We start from the raw sequence: 25,594 nt of genomic DNA on the forward strand, positions 1-25,594 counted from the left end.
GGACTAGGGAAAGCCTGAGGTTCTGAAGATTTAGGAAGAAAGTTGGGTTTACCAAAATCTCAGCTCAGGGAAGTTTGGTGTGGTCACACCGAAGAATTTTTTAAAGTATTTGTTGCTGAAAACCAGACTGGGATTCTTGGAGTTAGGCTTGGATCTGCGATGGAAAGCAAATGTGACACTCTTCCTGTCATGGGCGCCCGGATGAATGAATGAGACACACCCAGAACGCTTGTGGCATCCCTCTAAAGGCTACGGGCACTGTTCCTGGGCTGGAAGGCGACAGATAGTCACCTCGCTAGGCTGCAGGGCTGGCACAGAGGCCGGGCATTCCCCTCTCCCGGCGGCTGTCCCCAGACTGCTGTTCCCAAGCTGGCGTGATCTAAGGAGGTAGGAAGTGCTCGGGAGAACAATCCGAGAGGGCTGGAGCAATGTGAGCGTCAAGGGAAAGCATCTGAAATCGAAGAAACACATCCGACGCCCACAGCTAGAAGGACAACCCCTGAATGTCATTAGGGCTGGAAGATTAGGGGACGATCTTGCTCTCCCTTTGTTTCTTTCACCGTCTTTCCCGTTTCCCGTTCATCTGTTTGATGTCGGCCTTTTCTATCAAGTAAAGGCCCGGGCAGCACCTGTCACACCGCGAGTGCTCTAGACAGACCTGCTGAGCAAATAGACACGCTCCGAGGCTCCTGCCCCCCTCCTCCCCGAGTTGTCCACAGGTCCTGGCACGTAGTAGTGGCTCCCTAACATCTGGGGAACAAATGAGCTGTAGCGTCGGCGCCGAGCACGTGTCCTTGGAAAGAAGGACAGCAGCCGAGTGAGTCCAGCCCACAGCAGCGACTCCGTGCGTGCCAAGGCCGGGGCACCGCGGGGTCCGCCTGCGTGGCGCCGGCCGGTGGGCGGGCGGGCGAGCCGGGTGGGTGTGCCCCGGGGCGCTGGCGGGCTGCGCGGCGGGCGCCGGCTGAGTCACGGGCGCGCGGGCCTTTATAACCCTCGGAGGCTCGCGGAGCAGCTGCCCGCCCGCCGCCCGCAGCTCCGCGCTCCAGCGAACGCGGCCAGCCCCATACCCCCAACCGCCGCCAACCGCCGCCAGTCCCGCGGGCACCATGGGGAGCCCGTGCCGCGCCCCGCTGCTGCTCCTGCTGCTGTTGTCGCCAATGCTGCTCACACCCCCCGCCGGGGACGCTGCGGTCATTACCGGGGTAAGCGGCCCGGGCGCACCCGTACGCGCAGAGCACGCCTGCGTGGCGCCCTAGAGGCTGGGGAGGGGGACCGCGGAAAGGAGGCGAGGCGAAGGGCGCGCGGGGGAGGGGGGCACGGGGGTCGCCCCGAGCTGGGCCACCTGCCTGGTGGCCCCGTGGCGCACTTAGAAAAGTGGTCTGCTCAAAAAGCAGCGGACGGCGCGGGACACGGGGCGCGCCCTGGAAGAAAAAGTGATCAGAGCGCGGTATCACTAATGATACAGTTATGTGTGCTGTTGTGTTCTCATTTGTTGTCACCAAAAGAAAATGTTTATAAATGTCTCTTTGTCGCCACTTTTCCGCCAGCTTCAACTTTATTCCCACAACCTCTCTCCTCCTGTTTGATTTGTTTTCTGCTCAGCTGAAAGATGTTTTTCAAAGTCTGCTCAAGCACTTTCTCAAGACGTTCCAGACTGGAACCTTGACATTTGAAGGCCCTTCCTGAAATACAAGGGGGCAGAGTGAATACCTCACATCCTCAGTCTTAATCCTAGTGTAATCGAGGGCGTTTGCTCCCCAGGCGTCCTCCGTGGAAACCCTTTGAAATAAGTTGTTCCCAGGCGGTGTGTGCGCGCGCTTGCTTTGAAAAGCAATGAGGGCTCGCCCTTCTGGGTTCCAGGGCTTCCCACACCCCAACCCCAGCGTCTTCAGGTTCTCCTTATAAAAGTTTTCCATTTCAAATTCCTGATAAAGCACCTCCAGGGCTCCAGCATAATTATGGAGTAGGGGGCCATGTAAGTGTTTCAACTTGGAGAAGACATCTTCATTGGGAAGTAGGAACTAATCCAGTTTTCTCCCACTCCCACCAGTTCTTTGTGTGGATCTGAAGGATGAAATTATAATAACACAATTAAAAAGTTTAGTCTACTTTACATCAACAATGCACACCACTATCTTTCCTGGTTGTTAATTGCTTTACTCCTATTTTTTTAAGTCTGAAATTCATTTACACCCCCCATTAAATTTCTTCAACGATCTAAGTGCACACTATAGGATTTAAATAAAACTTCTATGCTGGAAATGATAATACCCAAATAAGGAAATAACATTTAAATTCAAGGGAAATGTCATTGTCCTGAGAAAATAAAGCTCTATTGTCTCCATGTTAATTAGTGAGTTTAGAGCATACTGTAAGCCCTTACACTACAACAGTATTTGGTTCTATCCAGGAGATAATTATGTGTTGTGATGTTATTTGCTATTTGTACAAAATGTATTTGAATAGCTTTGTCAGTAGCCAGCTGGTGTGGTTGGAGGAAAAAAGGTTTTTATAGGTCTTTCTAATAAATGAGAATTGAAACATTATAATCTTTTCCCCTCTTCTCCTGCTGGCTCATTTAAAATTTCTCCTAATCCTTTGAGCCCAAAATTCTTTACAATATAATTATCTTTTTGTTCCATTCACAGGTCAGCACAGTTTGAATAGATCTGCAATGGGTTAAAGATGAAAGGCATTAGGAAGCAGCTGTCTAATTAAAAATATATACACCTATGCAATTCTCTCTAAATATTTAAAAGAACTTAAGCTTCTCGTTACAAAAATGAAATTTTTATCATGCTGGATGTTTATCTTAAAAGAGATTTAGACTAGGCTTGTGATACAATTATGTGTGCTGTTGTGTTGTCGTTTTAACTTAGTGTTACAAAAAAGAGAATTCTTTTTAAAGTCTCTAAAACTACATGGCAATACAGAAATGTAATTATGTCTCCATGACAGGAACCATCTGGAATCAAATAAAAAACTAACTTATCTAGATATATTGTCTATAAGACATTAAACATTCAAGTGACTGATTGATTTTTAAAAGATTTTTGGCTGAATTTTGATTGTCTTATAAAAAGAGTTGGTGGAGCTTCAGAATTCAGGGTCTTGAGCATTTGTTGAAATAAAATACTGCCTGAAACTTTCCTCTTAAATATTGACTGTTTTGGTGATATGTGTAGTCATTTTTAAAATGATTTATATGTTCACATCAATTTGTTGAAACCATTTGGAAAAGATCATGTACCGAACATCTCATTTATGGAATGAAATGGCCATGTGTACATGATATCTGTTGTAGAGATAAAAGCTGGGAAATGGAAATGTTTAAATATTGTCCTATAAATGTTTAAACACACCAAGGTAGAAATTGTATTTTTTTTTTTTGTCCAGATATGTGTTTTATATAGGCTGAGAAAAAATTATTGTAGTGGGGGAAATAAACTCTAAAGCAAGATCACTTCTAGTGAAAAGTAATGAATAAGAGTGAGCCCTTATATTAATATTTTAATAAGTTATGGCTGTCCTCAAAACTAAGAACTTTGAAGGAATGCTTTAGTTGTTTCCAGTGAATGTACATATAAACTTGTGCCTAAATTATAAACTTTTAGTTTCTTATGTATTATATGGTACAGGATTCTTTTACTTTATTCTTTGCAAAACAGATTACTGCACACCATTTAAACAAAGCATCTTATTTTTTGTTGAATCTAGGAAAGAACAATAGTTATTCAAATCTATTTTCATGCATATAAATTTAGGCCTTATTATCTCTCTTTGATAGAGTATGGAAATTCCTCCATAGTTGATTTTTTAATTATATGAATTAACAATTTTTATATGGGACACAGGTGCCTTGAATAATCACTGTTGATAATCTTATTTCCTCATCTGATGGCTCTGATAGAATAGTTAGCTGATTTTATAATGTATACATGTATATCCCAAGCCAACAATTTTCTTTTGGCAAAGAAGTTCTTAGTTTGTCTATTTTTAATCTATGAGATGTCATTCTTTAAAGAGGAAAGGGCAAAAATCAAGTCAGTGGAGTGAGAAACATCAAGTCTCATGAGCCAAAATGCAAATATTTGAAAGGGAAAATGAGTGCTTTCTAAAATTCACACGGGTGCCTTTATGGGCCTAGAGTAGTTCATACTAGACTCAGTGACCTTTTAAAAATTTTTTTTAAAACTAGACCCATTGTATTCTTCAGTTCATAGTCATAAAATCTCGTGATTTGATTTATGTGGTTCCTAATGGCCATGTACAGTATAAGACTAATATAGACTTATTTTCTTCAGGTTCAAGGCAAATTCAATATCGCACTAGAAAAAGAGAGCTGATTTTTTAAAAATTTGTGTTTAAGATGTTCATAATGTGTGAGCTATTTTTAAGGCCATTTTTTGAAAACTAGGAAAATCTCTTGTGATTAGACTTTATGGTAAATATGTACAAGCAATTGAAGGTCACAGTTTTTTATGTATGTGATTATTAATAGCATAGCAGTTGCATATTTAAAGTGCATTTTTATTGTTAATTTTAGATTTTCCTTGCTTGAATCTTTCCTACTATCTCTATTTATCTGTTTGCTTATTTCATTTCAGGCTTGCAACAAGGACCCCCAGTGTGGTAGAGGCATGTGCTGTGCTGTTAGTATCTGGGTTAAGAGCATAAGGATTTGCACACCTATGGGCAAAATGGGAGACAGCTGCCACCCTTTAACTCGTAAAGTTAGTATGTGTGTTTGTATTTACAGTGCTTCTCTTCTGTTGTAGTACCCTAACTTTGCATTAGGTCTGTGTGACATGAAGCTAGGTGGGGTGCTTGAACCTGGAAGTGGGAGAAGATGACAAAGGAAAGCCACCTGCTCTTCCCTCCCCCCTTCTATTTGAAAGAATCATGTCCTCAAACTTCTTTCCTTTTTTTTTTTGTATTTTTTTTCCGAAGTTGGAAACGGGGAGGCAGTCAGACAGACTCCCGCATGCGTCTGACCGGGATCCACCCGGCATGCCCACCAGGGGGCGATGCTCTGCCCACCAGGGGCATTGCTCTGTTGCAACCAAAGCCATTCTAGTGCCTGAGGCAGAGGCCACAGAGCCATCCTCAGCGCCCAGGCAAACTTTGCTCTAATGGAGCCTTGGCTGCAGGAGGGGAAGAGAGAGACAGAGAGGAAGGAGAGGGGGAGGGGTGGAAAGCAGATGGGCGCTTCTCCTGTGTGCCCTTGCCAGGAATCGAACCCGGGATTCCTGCACGCCAGGCCGATGCTCTACCACTGAGCCAACCGGCCAGGACCGCAAACTTCTTATTTAGTGATCATTTTCCTGTCATGTTATCATGACATTAGAGACATAACATTAAAATAATTTCAAACACATGAATTTGTTAAAAAATCATTTAGCTATACACATACATACACATATATGATACAGTTGTGTGCTTTGCAAAAATCAGAGTACGAACATCCTTCAAAAGACTTTTAATGTCAGACCTACTGATAAGACAGAAGTAAATGAGTTGTGTTTTGTGGTGGAGGCATGTGCTGTGCTGTGAGTGTCTGGGTTAAAAGCATAAGGATTTGTGTACCTATGAGCAACGTGGGAGACAGCTGCCATCCACTGTTTTGTTTTTCAGAAAATTATCAATAGTACAACTAGTCATTATCTTAATTTAAGATGCAAAAGTAATTGACTCTATCTACAGGAATAGATTGTTCATAATCTTAAGGTTAATGATAGTTAATTTTTGATGTATCTTATCTAACAGTTTCATATTGGAGTGACCTAAACCACACTTTTGAAGCGTTATTGTCAATAAGTGATATGACCATAGGATGGCAGGATTGGATAGGGGTCTGGAAGTTGTGCTGTAGACTCCTGTCTGCAGGCGCCCACTAGGTTTCCATTGCATCTGAAAGGGTAGATGGAAAGCAGGAGGGAGTGGAGAAGTGTGGGGAGCCTGGAGGGTCTTTGCCTTTCATACTCAAAACTTTCAAAATACAGTATGATCCCAGCAAATTTTCCAAGGATGCCGGGTTGCAGTGCTTTGCTCTCCTACTCCCACATCCTGATTTTACTGAGCAGGAAAATGAAGTTCGGAGGATGTGTCCCAGGCCAGTGGCTTACTGGAGGCAGAGCTCAGTCTCTCTAAGTGTTCTTCCTACACAATATAGAAGCAAACTGAATTCAACCTCAACTTTTTATCACATGTGCAGAGATCAAAACTGTACTAGAATAGGAGCCTGGCCGGTTGGCTCAGTGGTAGAGCGTTGGCCTAGCGTGCGGAGGACCCGGGTTCGATTCCCAGCCAGGGCACACAGGAGAAGCGCCCATTTGCTTCTCCACCCCTCCGCCGCGCTTTCCTCTCTGTCTCTCTCTTCCCCTCCCGCAGCCAAGGCTCCATTGGAGCAAAGATGGCCCGGGCGCTGGGGATGGCTCTGTGGCCTCTGCCTCAGGCACTAGAGTGGCTCTGGTCGCAACATGGCGACGCCCAGGATGGGCAGAGCATCGCCCCCTGGTGGGCAGAGCGTCGCCCCTGGTGGGCGTGCCGGGTGGATCCCGGTCGGGCGCATGCGGGAGTCTGTCTGACTGTCTCTCCCTGTTTCCAGCTTCAGAAAAATGAAAGAAAAAAAAAAAAAACTGTACTAGAATAAACTTCTTTCCTGTAACCCATAGTTGCAGGTAATAGTTAATACTTTGACTTTCATTGAATAAACTTAATGAAATAAATTGGTTTTGGTTTAGCTCTGTGGTTGTTTGGACCTACCAGAAGACTGAATGTGGCTTTCCTGTAGTTTCCTTGAGAAATACTTTCTATTGTGTTAGACCATTCCTCACCACGGGTTTTATGACTAGCGACTTTACTGTCATTTTTAAACATGATATGTACCTTTTATTCTTGGACATTTTAGAAAAGGAAAAGTATTAAGCCATTAGTCATCTGTCTCGATACCACACTTCCCACAAGGAGGTGAAGCTGGCCCAGCCACCTTTGACATTGGTCTCAGTGTTGTCATGTTCCTTACTGAGGATCAGTCATCTTTTGTGTGTTTGAGCTACTGTCGCTGAAAAGCTTACCCTTACTCAGCCTTCTCCTTTTAAGAACTGTGTTATTTTTGTAGTGTTAGCATCACTTCACACACCACAGGTGAGGATTATGCAGCCAGCCTTTTTGCTAAAACAAGTGAATAGTAACATAATCTATGGAACCATTTTTGTATTAATAGCAATAATAGCTGCCACTTGCTGAATGTTGTGTGTGGTGTGCCAGCTAAGCCTATAATGTATACTCTACAGGGGGTGCTTGGGTTACGACACTGTTCCATTCCTACAGCAGCGACATAACCCGAGTTTTGGTGTAAGTCAAAATACACCCTAGTCTAAGTCATTTACCTATCTTAACACATTGTAAAATCATAATCTAGAACATAAAACACAACTAAGACACAGAAAAAGAAAAAGGACATAAATATACTGTACTGTACACTGGGTTGTGTATTCTCCCGCTGTGCACAACCAAACTAGTTCATCCACATAGTCTGAAAGGATGATGCTAACGGCATAGGCTGAAACACATCTCAGTTTCTTTAAGTTTTTATGGGAGTGAGCGATGTAAACTCAAAACATTGTATATCGAGACTATCGTAACCTGAAGACCCCTGTATATATACCTCTTAATTAGTGCTCACAACAAGCCTGTGAAGGAGGGTTGTTTGTGTCATGGCTTCCACACAGCAGCAGTAAGCCTCTGAGGGCCTCAGAAACTGGCTGATGTCAACAGGGTGACAGGTCAAAGGGCAGACAGATTTCACTTCTTGTCTGTGATCCTAACCACTGTTCTCTCTCCATGAAAGCTGTTGTTGTGTTTAATTTGAACATTTTTTTTATTTCAGTTAACTCTAATTGGTTTGTTTGGGTTAGAGTTTCACTGGGATGAAGTGGAAATTTGTCTCATCCTAAAGTTTTGATGAGTTTTCCAAATCTGAGATCTTTTAAAAAGAGCACCAAATTGTTCCCCTGGTTCCTATTAGCTTAGAGTTCAGTTTCATGCAAGGTCAGTTGTGAAAGTAAAATCATTCTCTCATGAACGTAGGTATATCTTTCTGTTTTTGTTTTTATCACACTTTTAATAATGAAGTCTCCAATAACAAATTATGATTTTCATAGTAGAATTAAATGGTAAAGAACTAAAGTATTAAAAATAAGATTTTATGTCAGATATGATGTTTTTGCCCTTGAAATGTGTTTCTAGAACTCAGTTTTTCAATTTTTCATATTGGTTATTTTTCTGTCTTGAGAATACATTTCATAGGTCATTTCAATTACCTATTTTTAGTCCTGCAGTTGTTACTTCTTCTGGATGAAATTAACCTGTCCTGGTAAAAATCAAGTTCTTCCACAATATCTCTTGACTATAGTTTATTCAAAACAACTCATGAAAATTTTATATATATCCTAGTGAAACTTGACTCTGAAATGTAATGGCTCATTAATAGATGGTAAAGAATGGAAACAGGCCCTGGCCGGTTGGCTCAGTGGTGGAGCGTCGGCCTGGCGTGCGGAAGTCCCGGGATCGATTCCCGGCCAGGGCACACAAGAGAAGCGCCCATCTGCTTCTCCACCCCTCCCCCTCTCCTTCCTCTCTGTCTCTCTCTTCCCCTCTCTGTCTCTCTCTTCCCCTCCTGCAGCGAGGCTCCATTGGAGCAAAGATGGCCCAGACACTGGGGATGGCTCCTTGGCCTCTGCCTCAGGCACTAGAGTGGCTCTGGTCGCAACAGAGCGACGCCCTGGAGGGGCAGAGCATCGCCCCCTGGTGGGCAGAGCGTCGCCCCTTGGTGGGCATGCCAGGTGAATCCCGGTCGGGCGCATGCAGGAGTCTGTCTGACTGTCTCTCCCCGTTTTCAGCTTCAGAAAAATACCAAAAAATAAAAAATAAAAATAAATGGAAACACTATAAAAAATTCTATATTAATGTGATGTGCTGATTCCCCCCCCCCCCCCTTTAATGGATTACCTGGTTGTGATCATAGGAATTGGTGTTCTAAAAACACAATGCTATGAATAGGTGAAGACTATACCAGCTTATTTTAAACAATCCATTCTGTGAAGAACATATTCAAACAAATAATAGATGAGAACTTCCCAAGCCTATGGAAAGAACTAAAGCCTTGAATTCAAGAAGCAAACACAACACCAAGTTATCTTAACCTCAACAAACCTACTCCAAGGCACATCATAATGAAATTGGCACAAACCAATGACAAAGAAAAAATTCTCAAGGCAACCAGGGAAAAGAAGAATACAATATATAAAGGAAGGCCCATTAGATTATCATCAGATTTCTCAGCAGAATCTCTGAAAGCTAGAAGAGAGTGGACCCCAATATTTAAAGTTCTGAAGAGAGGAAATTCCAGCCAAGAATACTATACCCATCAAAGCTATCCTTCAAATATGAAGGATAAAAGAAGAAATAAAAACATTCACAGATACAGAAAAGATGAGGGAATATATCACCAGAAAACCTCCACTTTAGGAAATACTAAAGGGGGTTTTCCAACCAGATACAAATAACAAAACAAAACCACAAGTAAAAGCTCCATCAAGAACACAATAAAATCAAATTTAATCTGTGACAACAAAAAGAAAAAAGAGGAGAGGACAAAGATTAACAGTAGCAAAGGACGATGGAATGCAGAAGCACTCATGAGATAATGTACTAAAATGAACATGATGGGTACCCTTTCCATTACTTAATGGTAACCACCCCTGAAAAAACCACCACAGAAGCATATGGCTTGAAAAAAGAAGTAACAGAGGAAAGAAGTATGGATTACAACCAAATAAAAACAAATGATAGAAAAACAAAAGAGAAGAATCAAACAAGATACAAAACTATCAGAAAGCAATATATAAAATGGCAATAGGAAACCTTCAAGTGTCAATAATTACACTAAATATAAATGGATTGAACTCACCAATAAAAAGACACAGAGTAGCAGAATGGATTAAAAAAGAAAATCCAATGTATGCTGCCTACAAGAAACACACCTAAGCTACAAGAATAAAAGCAAACTCAAAGTGAAAGGCTGGAAAACAATACTCCAAGCAAATAACATTGGAAAAAAGGCAGGTGTAACAATACTCATATCTAACAATGCTTTCTTTTTTTTTTTTTTTATTTATTCATTTTAGAGAGGAGAGGGAGAGACAGAGAGAGACAGAGAGAAGAGACAGAGAGAGAAGGGGGGAGGAGCTGGAAGCATCAACTCCCATATGTGCCTCGACCAGGCAAGCCCAGGGTTTCGAACTGGTGACCTCAGCATTTCCAGGTCGACGCTTTATCCACTGCGCCACCACAGGTCAGGCTCTAACAATGCTGACTAAAGACAGCAAAGGTAATCAGAGACAAAAACGGTCATTTCATAATGATTAAGCAGACATTGAATCAAGAAGACATAACACTTCTTCATATATATGCACCAAACCAAGGAGCACCAAAATATATGACAGCTACTGACTGACCTAAAAACAAAAACCGACAAAAATACAATCATACTTGGAGACCTCAATACACCGCTGAGGGCTCTAGATCATTCATCCAAAAAGAAAATCAATAAAGAAATATTGGCCTTAAACAAAACACTAGAGCAATTGAATATGATAGACATGTATAGGACATTTCATCCCAAAGTGCCAGATTATACATTTTTCTCTAGTGTACATCAAACATTCTCAAGAATGGATCATATGTTAGGCCACAAAAATAACATCAACAAATTCAGAAAGATTGAAGTTATACCAAGCATATTCTCTGATTATAAAGCCTTAAAACTAGAATTCAACTGCAAAAAAGAGGTAAACAAATCCACAAAAATGTGGAAACTAAATAATATACTTTAAAGAAATGAGTGGGTCAAAGAAGAAATAAAAGCAGAGATCAAAAGCTACATACAGACAAATGAAAATAACAATACGACATATCAGAATCTCTGGGATGCAGCAAAAGCAGTAATAAGAGGGAAGTTTATATCACTACAGGCCTATATGAACAAACACGAGAGAGCCCAAGTAAACCACTTAACTTCACAGCTTAAGGAACTTGAAAAGAAGAACAAAGGCAACCCAAAACCAGCAGAAGAAAGGAAATAATAAAAATCAGAGCAGAAATAAATAAAATAGAGAACACAAAAACTATAGATAAAATTAATAAAACAAAGAGCTGGTTCTTTGAAAAAATCAACAAAATTGACAAAACCTTGGCAAGACTCACTAAGGAAAAAAGCGAAAGGACTCAAATAAACAAAATCCAAAATGAAAGAGGAGAAATCACCACAGATATCATAGATATACAAAGATTATTGTAGAATACTATGAAAAACTATATGCCACTAAATTTAATAATCTAGAAGAAATGGATAAATTTCTAGAACAATACAATCTTCCTAGACTGTGTCATGAAGAAGCAGAAAGCCTAACAGACCCATAAGCAGGGAGGATATTGAAACAACTATCAAAAACCTCCTCAAACATAAAAGTCCAGGCCCAGATGATTATACTAGTGAATTCTATCAAACATTCAAAGAAGACTTGGTTCCTATTCTTCTTAAAGTCTTGCAAAAAATTGAAGAAGAAGCAATACTTCCAAACACATTTTATGAGGCCAACATAACCCGCATACTGAAACCTGGCAAGGAAACACAAAAAAAGAAAACTGCAGACCAATATCTCTAATGAATACAGATGCTAAAATACTAAACAAAATACTAACAAATCAAATATAACAACACAGGCCCTGGCCGGTTGGCTCAGTGGTAGAGCGTCGGCCTGGCATGCAGGAGTCCCGGGTTCGATTTCCATCCAGGGCACACAGGAGAAGCGCTCATCTGCTTCTCCACCCCTCTTCTCTCCTTCCTCTATGTCTCTCTCTTCCGCTCCCGCAGCCAAGGCTCCACTGGAGCAAAGTTGGCTCGGGCACTGAGGATGGCTCTGTGGCCTCTGCCTCAGGTGCTAGAATGGCTCTGGTTGCAACAGAGCAATGCCCCAGTTGGGCAGAGCATCGCCCCCTGGTGGGCATGCCGGGTGGATCCTGGTTGGGCACATGCGGGAGTCTGTCTGACTGCCTCCCCGTTTCCAACTTCAGAAAAATACAAAAAAATAAAAAAATAAAAATAACAACACATTAAAAAAATAATACATCATGATCAAGTGGGATTCATCCCAGAATCACAAGGATGGTTCAACATACGTAAAATGGTTAATGTAATACACCATATCAACAAAACAAAGAACAAAAACCACATGATCTTATCAATAGATGCAGAAAAGGCATTCAATAAAATACAACACAATTTTATGTTTAAAACACTCAACAAAATGGGTATAGAAGGAAAATATCTCAACATAATAAAGGCCATTTATGATAAACCATCAGCTAACATTATATTAAATGGCATAAAATTGAGGACTTTCCCCCTAAAATCAGGAACAGTATACAAAGAACCCATAAAACTCAACAACAAACAAACAAACAATCCAATAAAAAAAATGGGAAGAGGACATGAACAGACACTTCTCCCAGGAAGAAATACAAATGGCCAACAGATATATGAAAAGATGCTCATCTTCATTAGCTATTAGAGAAGTGCAAATCAAAACTACAGTGAGATACCACCTCACACCTGTTAGATTAGCTATTATCAACAAGACAGGTAATAAGAAGTGTTGGAGAGGCTGTGGAGAAAAAGGAACCCTCATCCACTGTTTGTGGGAATGTAAAGTAGTACAGCTATTATGGAAGAAAGTATGGTGGTACCTCAAAAAATTAAAAACAGAACTACCATATGACCTAGCAATCCCTTTACTGGGTATATACCCCAAAACTCAAAAAACATTGGTACGTAAAGACACTTGCAGCCTCATGTTCATTGCAGCATTGTTCACAGAGGCCAAGAAACAACTGAAAAGCCCTTCAACAGATGATTGGATAAAGAAGATATGGTACATATATATAAACTATGGAATACTACTCAGCCATAAGAAATGATGACATCGGATCATTTACAACATGGATGGACCTTGATAACATTATATTGAGTGAAATAAGTAAATCAGAAAAAACTAAGAACTATATGATTCAATACATAGGTGGGACATAAAAATGAGACTCAGAGACATGGACAAGAGTGTGGTGGTTATGGGGGTGGGGGCAGGGAAGAGAGTGTGGGGGTGGGGGAGGGGAGGGGCACAAAGAAAACCAGATAGAAGGTGACAGAAGACAATTTGACTTTGGGTGATGGGTATGCAACATAATCAAATGTCAAAATAACCTGGAGATATTTTCTCTGAACATATGTACTCTGATTTATCAATGTCACCCCATTAAAATTAATAAAAAGTAAATAAATTAATTAAATTAAATAAACTTTCCATTCTGGTTTGCCTTAGTCGTTAGCCACAAATGTCTATTTATTTTGATAAAGTAGATAGTAGTTGATGAATTGAGAACCACAGGTAAGAATTGATAGCTACTAAGTTTAGTTTAGTATTTTGTTTCACATGCATCAATTAACCTGTAGAGTTTGCAATCACTAGCTACCAGGCTTTACTTTTATAATTATAGAGTTTTAAACTTTACATTCAAAATTTGAGTTATTTTATTTTTATTTCAAAAATAGAGTAAAAATAAGTCTGAGAAGAACATGTTTTTTTTTTAATTCTTTTTTTTATATAATTTTATTTTTTTAATGGGGCAACATCAATAAATCAGGATACATATATTCAAAGATAACATAGCCAGGTTATCTTGTCGTTCAATTGTGTTGCATACCCATCACCCAAAGTCAGATTGTCCTCTGTCACCTTCTATCTAGTTTTCTTTGTGCCCCTCCCCCTCCCCCTTTCCCTCTCCCTTTCCCCCCTCCCCCCGTAACCACCACACTCTTATCAATGTCTCTTAGTCTCACTTTTATGCCCCACCTATGTATGGAATAATGCAGTTCCTGTTTTTTTCTGATTTACTTATTTCACTTCGTATAATGTTATCAAGATCCCACCATTTTGCTGTAAATGATCTGATGTCATCATTTCTTATGGCTGAGTAGTATTCCATAGTGTATATGTGCCACATCTTCTTTATCCAGTCATCTATTGACTGGCTTTTTGGTTGTTTCCATGTCCTGGCCACTGTGAACAATGCTGCAATGAACATGGGGCTGCATGTGTCTTTATGTATCAATGTTTCTGAGTTTTGGGGGTATATACCCAGTAGAGGGATTGCTGGGTCATAAGGTAGTTCTATTTTCAGTTTTTTGAGGAACCACCATACTTTCTTCCATAATGATTGTACTACTTTACATTCCCACCAACAGTGTATGAGGAGAACATGTTTTCTAATCACATTTTCAGTCAAATAATAGTTTTACCATAGCTTCATTTTTAACAATAAATTACTTAACAATTAAGAATAAGTTACTAAATCAGGCCTGACCTGTGGTGGCACAGTGGATAAAGAGTTGATCGGGAACTCTGAGGTCATTGTTTCGAAACCCTGGACTTGCTAGTTAAGGCACACAGAGAGTTGATGCTTCTTGTTCCCTCCTTCCCCATTTCTCAGTTTCTCTCTCTCTCTCTCTCTCTCTCTCTCTCTCTCTCTCTCTCTCCCCCCTAAAATGAATAAATAAAATCTAAAAAAAAAGAATGACAGAAATATTTTTTTTAAGTTGCTAAATCATATTTCTACAGGAAATACTTTGCTGTTTTTAAAAGATCCGTATCTTAACGTCTACTAAAATCTGTACTTCCCAGAGTTTACAAATAGCAGCCAATTTCAATCCATTCTGCTCACTTTTTCTTTGGAAGTTTTAAATTATATGACTCATACTTTTACTTTATATTGATGATTATTTTTTGAGTTTTTTTCAATTTAACTCTGTTTCCTCCAAAACTTAATTCTATTTTTTTATTTTGCTCCACTTTTTTTTTTTAATTTTATTTATTCATTTTTTTAGAGAGGAAAGAGAGACAGAGAGGGAGAGAGAGGAGTGAGAGACAGAGAGAGAGAAGGGGGGAGGAGCTGGAAGCATCAACTCCCATATGTGCCTTGACCAGGCAAGCCCAGGGCTCGAACCGGCGACCTCAGCATTTTCAGGTCCACGCTTTATCCACTGCAGCACCACAGGTCAGGCTATTTTGCTCCACTTTTTATGTCAACATTTTTAGTCCCAATTTTGCTTTTTTTTTTTTTTTTTTTAATCAGCTGCACTTTAGACTTGACAAATACATTCTTTTTTATGAAGGAAAAATATTCAAATTAAAGCATGGGTCTTTTGTTTATGTAAAAGAAAATGGATTTTTTAAAAATATTAACTTTCTATTATAGACTCAACTTGTGACAAAACATTGTAAACATAGTTGTAATTTTAAGATAGAGTATAAAAGTTTTTAAAATACCAACTAACATATAACTTACATCACTACAAAATGTGAAAGATGGGTAGAAGAAAGTATAACATGCTAATTGCCTTACCTTGCATAGCATGGATCCTGAGAAACCCCTGTCTACTTTGAGCTCTCAGAGCCATATCATAGCTGTGATTGAAGGTCCACTGTCCACTGTCAGAGAGACACTCAAAAATAAATATGTTTTGGTCTAATACAGAGTTTCTCAATCTGGACACTACTGACATCTGGGTCAGATAATTCTATGTTATAAGGGCTGTCCTGTGCGTGGTGGGATGTTTAGCAGCATCTCTGGCCTCTATCTGCTATCTAGTGTGACAACCAAAATGTCTCCAGACTATAGTGATGTCCTCTGGCAGGTTTGGGGGCATTGGGAGGGTGGGATTGAGTGATGGAATCACCCTGGCTGAGCACCACTGGTCTAATCCTACCTTAATCCAGTCGACTGGACACAGTGTAGGAGATACAACAGCCTCATCTCATGGGGAGTTCACATCACATGGGTGCTTATGGCTACCAAAGATGAGGACCAAGGTGTGGAGGGATCCCCTTGATCTACAGGTGCTGCCACCCTTCCTTTTTACAAATCTTTTATTACTCCCTATTCCCAGAGGTCCATGGCCTGCATGCCAGCAGCTCCCATAACTCATTGCACACCACCAGCGATGGCAACTCACCATTCCCTATTTTCAGGCGTTCTTTCCGCGGGCACAGTGCAGTGGAAGGCCAAGGTCAGTGTCAGGGCAGCTTCCGGCATTCCAGGCCTGTGTTAACCCTCTACTCACAAGCGGGCGATAAGATAAATGGTTGCATTATTTAAGATTATATGAATGTGTATGTATTCCAAAAAAATTTTTGGAGAAAAAATTTAAAATTTTACCAAAAACTTTCCAAATTAAGATACATAGCGATCTTCAAAAATTATTGAAACCAGAAACTGTGGGAGTTTGGGACTTTCAATTTTTATTTTACTCACTATTCTCTCATTTGATTTTTTAAAACTTATGTACCTTAATTGAAAAAAGTTGTAACAAAACTGGTTTTATTATAAATAAAAATACAATAGGATCAGTTTTTTAATGTCACATGACTAGGCTTTTCTTCTTATATCCCATTATATTTTGGGGTTTTTTTTAACATAATTTGTTTAGAGAGGAATCAAAACCAAAATACCATTGTTTCATATCAGTGCTATTTCCTCTTTTAAAAGGTGCTGCAAATGGAGAAGGATCCTGCCTTCACCACAGTGCTGGCTGTTCTGCTCTGGTAGCTTCTAAAATATGCTGTCTGGAGTTCTGGACCATTCGAAATATTGTATTGAGGCCCTGACCAGATTGCTCAGTGTATAGCCTGGTGTGGATGCCCTGGGTTTGATCCCTAGTCAGGGCACACAGGAGAAGTGACCATCTACTTCTCCACCCCTCACTCTCTCCCTTCCCTCTTTCTTCCCTTCTCACAGCCAGTGGCTTGATTGGTCTGAGCATCGGCCTCAGGCACTGAGGATAGCTTAGTTGACTCAAACATTGGCTCCAGACAGGGATTGCCTGGTGCATTCCAGTCAGGGTGTGTGCAGGAATCTGTCTTTGTATCTCCCCTCCTCTCACCTTAAAGAAAAGGGGGGGGGGAGAGAACTACTGTATTGAATATAGAGTTGATTCTAAAATCAACCATCAAGTTTGGACCGAATGATTAGCTCCTTGACTATATTTGTACATCTGAATATGCACTTCTGTCAGCATGTATATTGGTGACTATCAGACATCTATTAGGTTTGTCGCATAATGTATCTAGATCTAGAAGTGAATGGGCCAGTCAAAAAGTTGGCCAGGATCTCTGAGCATGTCATATCAGAAATTGTGTCCTTTGTCATCAGAGCTCTCATATGAAAGGAGCAGGTTAGGAAAGGCTTGGAAGAGGAAGGGAAAAACACAGACTAGATCTTGAAAGGGGACTGGGTTTGATTAGAATAAAAGAAGGGCATCCCGAGGGATCTGTCAAATCATTATGTTGAAGTTGGTCAGAGCAGATCCAGATTGAGGTTTATATAGTCTTGGTGCCCTCAATAAGGAAAAGAATAATATAGAGGGGTGTTTAAAGTTTCACAGAAGCTAATGCCCTTGTGCACACATTGCCAGGGACCCTTATATGCAAGGTCATCCAGCTTCTTTTGCTTCACTGAAAATCCACCTCTGTGTGCCGTGCTGAGAGTCAGTGTATGGGATGAGGAAAGGTCACAGGACATGAGATGGTTGTCCCTTTGCATTTTGAGAGGTCAGAGATTATGACGGGGCAGGGTGGAGTGGGAGTTGGAAAGTTAACAAATATTTTCTTGAGTGTCCCCTATGTATCAGATAAATGCTATGTGCATGTAAATAAAACAGACCAGTCCCTTCTCCAAAGAGCCTAGAGTTCGGGCATGGTGGTATTTGAGGAGAGAGCAACATTTGGATGAAAGTGGGCCTGGGTTTGATCGTGACACTTCCCCTTTCTAGCTGGGTGTAACTCAGTCAGGCATATTACTTCACCTCAAGAGGAAGCCAGCTAGCTCATGTCAAAATGAGAGCTGACACATGAGCCTGATGTGACATTCATATAGGATGCCTTAACAGGCTGACAGCCCATGTGACAAACCAAAGAATGACCACATTGTTGTAATGCACAGGATCGTAAGCACCATGAGGGCAGCTATTAGTAGCAGAAATATCTTACTGGTTATCTATCTGTTATAATTAAAATGTAGGTGCCATGATGGTCAGGGGCCTTCCTTGTTTTGTTCCACAGCACCTAAAAAAGAGAACCTGATATGTTGGTGACGCTCAGTAAATGTCTGTTGAATGAATGAATAAAACAAATGTCCTTGATGTTTTCCATGTAAAATAGTTTGACATGCTCATTATAGTTTCAGTCCACTTATTTCAGCCTCTTTTTCCTAGGATATTGCTGCCTCTGTTAGGCTTTCTCAACCTCAACACTATTGACACTTTGGGCTGGATAATTCTTTGCTATAAGGGCTGTCCATATCCTTGACCTCAACCCACTAAATGTCAATAGTACTGCCCTCTTGGTTGTGACAAACAAAGTGTCTCTGGACATTCTGTGATGTCCTCTGGGGAAGTCGAGAACATCGCCTCCAATTGAGAACCACTGGCCTGTGCAGTAGCTTTAGGCTTAACAAAAAAGAAGCTCTCAAAGTCTCAGAAGGGATTAAAATTCATGGAGGACAACATCTCATACTATCCTGTAATTGTCCAAGCTTATCCAGCTGTACCTACCTTCTCTGACATAGTCTCAGTGATAACAAATGAGCCAGCCATCTGTGTACCTTTTAACACACACAGTGGCAGAACCATTCTGAGCATAAGTCTGTGTGGTGCTGATAGCCATGGTACCCATGTGTAGGCGCTGTCATTAAAGCCTTAAAAATAATGCCCTTTCAAAAAAGACAAGGAGCCTAGATGGCTCTGCCTGTCCACCACATACCTACCCTGCCCTCCTCCTGCTTCTCTGTGTATGTATTGATCTCAATCATCTGCCTGGCCCTTCTAGAACAATTTTGGAAGTGGGAGGCAGGAAAGAAAAAAGAGGAAGAGAAGAAAAAGGAAAAAGAAGGTAAGAAGAACATGAACATGGTACCACTCAAAGTTAACACCCAGAATAACTAGTCTTGACCCTTGTTGGGACTACCATATAGGGTCTGTTCTATCAGTTCAACCTAAAAATAAGCTTAGAATGGTTCTGCCACTGTCTGAAGACAGTCCTTTCTTTTATGCATAAAATTATATAGAATGACTATGGGAGATGCATCTCATATTTTTCACAAGGACAGATAATTGGTGTGGAGTGCCTCTTTTGGTGGAATAGAATAAGAAATACACAAGAATGACACCAAATAAAGTATTTGAGTTAAGAGACAGGAAAGATTCATTTTCCTGTCATGTGTAAACTGTAGAACAACCCCTGGATATGAATCTACACTTGCTTGCCTCATTTATTTGACCCGCAATCTGATTAACTTGCCATCTCACTTCATTGACTATCACCACCTCTACACCTTGTGTTAAACTTTTTTCTACAGAACTTGCAAAGCAGACAGATTCTCTTGAGGCACCATTCTTAGGGGAGGAAAAATGACCTCTGCTCTCTGCCTCTAGAAAGCATTTTTAGAGGAGTATGTTCCACTTGTTTCTGACACAGAAAACCACCACATCATTTGCTGGTTGACCCTCCTCAACCAGCTTCATTGGTGACATGGGCAGCGCTCTTAGAATGTAAGTTGAATGAATGACTCTTAGCATAAGGCCGGCCTTGCACTGCTGGCTCTCCCTATGCTGGGTTTGGTTAGTTACATTTCAGCATATAAAGCTTGCCTCCTTTCCTAATTTCTCTCCCTTGTCTCTCTCCCCTTTCCCTCACTCCCAGAATTTTGACTCCTCTGACATATGTGTAAACACGTGGAGTTATGTATTTATTGCTTGTTGTCTGTGAATTTATATTTGTGTATTATATGAATGTGGTCATGCCCAGTGTAACGGTCTTCTCAAGGAGCTTCAGCAGTGAACAATGAAAAGAATCAAAATGAGAAAAGTAAAAGGCAGTACAACTTGGTGGTTAAAAGCTTAGTTTCCAGTCCAACTGTCAGCCAAGCTTCATATTCTGGATGTGTGACCTTGGGGAAGTTACTAATCTCTATGTGCCTCACTGACTCATTTGTAAATGGGTATAGTTAAAGTAGTTGCCATTTTCAGAGTGATTGTAAGGACAGAAAAGAATAATACATAAAAAGTACTGAGAATATTGCCTGATGAATCATTAACACTCAATAGATGCTATTATTCAAAGAGACTTCTCAAAAATAGTTTGGTGGGTGGTTTTTGTTTTGTTTTGTTTTTTAACGTTTCCTGCTCTAACTTGGTTTTCTTTTTATTTTAGGTTCCATTTTTGGGGCGGAGAACGCATCACACATGTCCATGTATGCCCGGCTTAGCCTGTTTACGAGCTTCTTTCAACCGATTTATTTGTTTAGCTCGAAAGTAATCACTTGAGAGTAGAAACTTCCGGTGTGAACAGACACATTATGGCTGTAAAGTCTATTTATTTGTGATTGTGCCAGAACAAATAGTATGTCAGGAAGAAATGCTATTGCTTCTTCAACTTACCAAGTAACTTTCCTAGCTTTGACTTTTAAATGCTGTCTTGTTATCGAGAGGATTTTAATTGTAGGTGGAAATGTTAACATGCAAGGCTTTGTGAAAACACTTCATACTTCCCTGTTTGTGTTATGATTTGGTTTGGCTTTTTTTTTAATGCCAGTAATCATCCATTTTCACAAAAATAAAATTAAGAATAGGACTTTGATATTTTGTTACAGACACATTTTTTCTCTTAAACCTTCCTCCTCCCATTCCTGCCTCACCAGACAGACATCTTTTTTCACCCTTTAGTCTCTTATCCCTCACTTTTCAAAGAATTTCAAGGAGTTCACTTTATTCTTTGTTATTTTTCTCCCTGCCCCTCTGTCATTTTAAAATGTGTGTGTCCAGGGTAAGAGGGTTACCCATAGCCTTTAGCTTGCTGGTGGAATCACTGATGAGAATCAAGCTTTTTCAGTGATACTTAAACAGAGTGTATAGTTTGGGGTTCTGCTAAACTTCCACTGATCCTGCCTATGCAAGGGAAACTTAGGTTTGCTGTGTGACTATATGAGGACAGAAGTAATGAAAAGTCAAATTAATTTAGTCCTGATTTGTAGACTTGCGTTTTTATTAAAAAAGACTTTCCAATATAGCAGCAATTTTCAACTGGTATGCAGCAGCACACTGGTGTGCCTCGTGAATTTTTAAAACATGTACTACGGAACTATCTAGTCAGGAATCCTGATCCTTTTTCCCTTAGATTTCCAGATTTAAAAATGTCAACAACTAACACAACAACAGCTATCTGGTGTGAATGAATCGAAATTATACATATTTTTTTGTCAGATCGGCAAAATAAATTTTTTTGGTGTGCCACAGAATTTTAGTAATGAGTTTATGTATACCATGAGATAAGAAAGGTTGAAAATTGTTGTAATACAGTGTTACATTTATTTATATTATATGAAGTTTATTTTATTAGAAAAGTCTCATAGTTAGAGATGTTCCTAAAATGTTACTTAGAAAGGAAATACTGATCTTAATCTGGTATAACACTAGTTATCGTTTTTAAATTGGTATTAAGTTGCAATTTATACGTTATTTGGAACCAGAAGTTCTACTGTAATGGATTGCCTGATGTCCTGCCCTTTGTACTTGTATAAATATTGCTGTGTACAAATTCTGTATCAGAATAATGACAGTATTATATATAATTTGACTTATTTTAATATTATATCCTTATTTTTGTCACAGTTGTCTACAGTTTTTATTACAAGCAGATTTTTATGCAGCTGATATCCTAAAATCAGTAAAGACTCTTCAACAAGTAAAAAAAAAGCACTTAGAGTATGTGCATTTTCATTTTACACATATGGAAATTCTGTTAGCATGAATTTTAAAATAGTACAAAACAACAACAACAACAGTGTGTAAATCAGTAAGGTTCTGGATCATGAAGGAGAATTATGACATGCAAAGCTGACTGCAATCAGGGATGGACTTGTGGGATTTCACTGGTTGATTCAGCAGACGACGGTGATGGAGTGTTCACCACGGGGGCTTAGCCGGGTGCTGGCGCTGGCCATACGGCGATGCCTGTGTGCCTCACCTTGAGAAACCCACCAGGTATTGGAAATGGGTTCAACATTGCAAATAACTTATAAAATAGGTTTCAGTGACTAAACCTGACCAGACCAACCTATTAACCATTTCAAAAAGAAACATTCCTTTTATAGTTATTTATGCAGACAGGACTTACAATTGCACATTGTGTGTAACTTCACCCCAGGGCTGATATGCTCAGAAATGTATGGGATTTTGCTCTACTGATTACCATAGTTGGTCACAGAAGTATTATTTTTGATTCAGTTTGGTCTGTTGTCAAAGAACATTTGTTAGTGAGTTTGCTAGGAAAAAAAATAGACGTCAGCATGTGCAATCATGGATAAAGAAGCAGGCACTTCAGCAATTTTGGTAAATGTTGTTTTCATATAATGTTCAATACATCCTTTCTAATAAGTAGTAAAAACTTAATTGGATCAGTCATCCATTTTCACACAAGTTAAAAAGCATGTACTGATGGGTAATCTACTCTTTTTTAAAGATTTATGTCGCGGACACAATGAACTACTCGGAGACCTGATGAAATGCTCCGAGGGGCTGCGAGGAGGCAACAGTCTTGGTCAGCAGATCCAAGGACTGAAGCCCCTTCCCCAGCCTTACTCAAATATTTATTAGCCTTTACAAATAACTCAAAATAACAGGCAGAAGAAGTTTTAGGGGGTGAAGTAAAGGACAAGGAACAGGCTGACTTCTAATCTCTGTTCTGAGAGCCTAAACATTTCTTGTTGCTGAATCTTATCCTGTTGTTTTGCTGTTTCCAGCACGCAGTTTACAGTAAGAAGTCAGAGAAGTCCCTGGACTCTCGTCCACTTGGGGCTTTTGCCCTACGGTGCCTCATTGTCTCTAATTGTTATCCTAACTCTGTATATTTTTCATAGCATATTCCTACAGATTTACAAATAGCAACTCAGTTTGTTAAGGTGGTAGACTGAATGCCCATAGCCAGGAGAAGGGGTAAGGCTTGTGCAGGACACTGGGAACTTGCCCACTGACTCAGAGCTTTGCCATTTGTCACCTCTCCTCTTCATGACTTGTTATTAAGGAATAATACTCTCTTTTAGTGTACAGTTCTGTTTGGTTATTATATTAACCTGTTACCAAATTTAACACCTTTAAAATGTTTTAAAAAAATAACTTGTAATCGGATCTCATGCAGATGCTTTAAAATAATTATATGTGAGGCATACAACGTGTTGCAGTACAAAGACTCATGTTGTTTCTCCTATGCCCTAGAATGGTCTCTCCATGATGTTGGAACTTTATAGGTGAGAAAAAGCAAGATAAGGCAAAGCAAGAATTTATATAAAAAAAAACTAAGGCAACAATGTACTTTGATGTAAATATTTTGAATGGATGGAATTCATTATAAGGTAGAAATGCATCTTATGTCAGAAGCTACTGACCAAACTTAAGTGCTCCTTTGGATTTCGTTAAAAACATTGACTTTCATGAAAACTGTCATTTCTGATTTCAATCATTTTTTCCAAAACAACATTTTTTCTAAACCATAGCAAAGTTTGTGACAAAACAATTTTCTTATAACCTCTCCTATATAACTGAAGACCTTTATCCTTCCCAACATTTCACTTGGAAAAGAAGAAAAAAAAGTTTTAAAGTGCAATTTTTAACTCTCTAGACTTAGTTCAATCTAAGAAATCAAGTCATAGCTCTTATATTTGCAGAGCCAGGTTAATTTAATGGTTTAACAGCAAGCTGAATAATATGATAGTTAGATAAAGTAAGTTAAATAAGTTATACAGTTCCAGTATATCAAGCATACCTATCAAAGGAGTGGAGAGGATGGAATAGTTTTAATAATGTGGTTGTCACTTCAAATGACAGGTTCCCTGAATATTAGTTCCTGAAGCAATAGTAGTTTTATTTCAAAGCCAGAAGTCTAGAGATACGAGGTTTCATATTTGGTTAAGCAGTTCAACAATGTTAGAATAGACACCTGCTCTTCTTATCGTGCTGGTCTGCTATCTTTACTCTTGTTGACACTACCTCTTCTCATAGTTGCAAGATAGCTGCTGTGGCTCCAAACATCGCATCCTCATATAAAACACCCCAAAAGGAAGAAAGAGGGGGGACAAAAGGGCTCTCTTCATGGACTGGGTTAAACCCCAAAAGTCTTGTTTAAGTTGAAAAAAAAAAAAACATAAAGAGTCCTCTGGACTCAGATCAAGTTTGCTTTTTACTTCTATTTGCTCCAGAAGCAGCTAATAAACCATGCAAAGGATATTGCTATGGGTATAAAATGTGGGTGGGTTACCTCCTTTGCCCTTCATAGAGGGAGTCCTGAAGGTCACCGGTCTTGAGGCAAGTCACACAGTGACACATTTGCCTAGTGAATGAAGAACTTTTTTGGGATTCACTGTATTTGATAACCCCAGCCACTTTGGTGCAGAGACAACTTAAATTGCTGCTAAGACAGTAAGTCTGCTACTCAGTCCACCATGGCATTCAAATTTCATGACTAAGTTTGGAGCCTTTAAAATTTTGAAGGGTCTGCACTGGGACAATCTTATCCTGTCTGATGGGGTTGGTTCACCCTTTATGTCTAGTTCACCTTCTGAAAGCTTAACAGCAGTTGAGTTGGAAAAAAGGGAGGGAAGACTTTGGACATAAACAATAAATGCAAAAAGTATGTTGGTGTGACACAGTAAAATCTGTTCAGAGCACCACCAGTGGCTTGGAGCAGTTGGAGTTAGGGTCTGAGAAGGGAGTGGGAGAACGTAAAAGCCCAGAGGAGGGGTGACCAGGCCAAGAAAGGCTTCCAGAGTCTTGGGTCTGGGTCCAGCACAGACCTGATGTTCAGCTAGGACCTAGGGGTATGCTTATACAGGTTAGTTATGCCTATGCCGTCTTAGTTGTTAAATATAGCACTTCCTTTGCTCTCTAGAGGGATTCCCTGGCAGAGCAGGAGTATGGGCTTTCCAGGGAGTGCTGCACAAAAGCAACTAGAGAAGAGAAAATGGAAACCAGGGCTGGGGAGGCATGAGGCCAGGGTGGTGGAGGGGCCAATCTTTGAAAGGCCTTCTATGGCAGGTAGAGAAGTTTACACTCATCCTATAGATCTTGTAAAGGGTAGACCCAATTCCTCCAACTCAGGTGGGGAGACTAAACCTTGACTCAGCCCTCAGACCTGGGACCCTGACACTTCTCAGGGGCAGGGCACTTGAGAATGTAGAAGCCTGATGGTGAAGACTTCACAGAAGTACTTGTGTTTCACTTCTTTTTTTAAAAAGAGAGAAAGGTGGGTAGGAAATGAAAAAAAAAAAAAAAGGGAAGAAGAGAGAGAGGGAATAAGAGAGGTAGGAAAGAAAAGAAAGAAAAAATGAGAAAGGGAAAAGTAGAAACCAATATGGCAAAATGACAAGATTT

The 25,594-nt window shown here is 40.1% G+C and overlaps 1 protein-coding gene across 2 annotated transcripts; it reads left to right on the forward strand.

Annotated features, from left to right (window-relative positions):
- Positions 1-913: 913 nt before the first annotated feature.
- Positions 914-23,405, forward strand: PROK2 (prokineticin 2). 2 transcript variants are annotated; one of them, XM_066350759.1, is made up of 4 exons: positions 914-1,202; positions 4,608-4,733; positions 19,002-19,064; positions 20,385-23,405. In XM_066350759.1, the coding sequence occupies exons 1-4, from the start codon at positions 1,107-1,109 to the stop codon at positions 20,487-20,489; spliced, it is 390 nt and encodes a 129-aa protein (XP_066206856.1). In that variant the 5' UTR covers positions 914-1,106; the 3' UTR covers positions 20,490-23,405. The 2 variants fall into 2 exon arrangements, with proteins under 2 accessions (XP_066206856.1, XP_066206855.1); XM_066350758.1 differs by lacking the exon at positions 19,002-19,064.
- Positions 23,406-25,594: the final 2,189 nt, after the last annotated feature.

This window comes from Saccopteryx leptura, chromosome 10, assembly GCF_036850995.1.
Source record: "Saccopteryx leptura isolate mSacLep1 chromosome 10, mSacLep1_pri_phased_curated, whole genome shotgun sequence".
Taxonomy (NCBI): domain Eukaryota; kingdom Metazoa; phylum Chordata; class Mammalia; order Chiroptera; family Emballonuridae; genus Saccopteryx; species Saccopteryx leptura.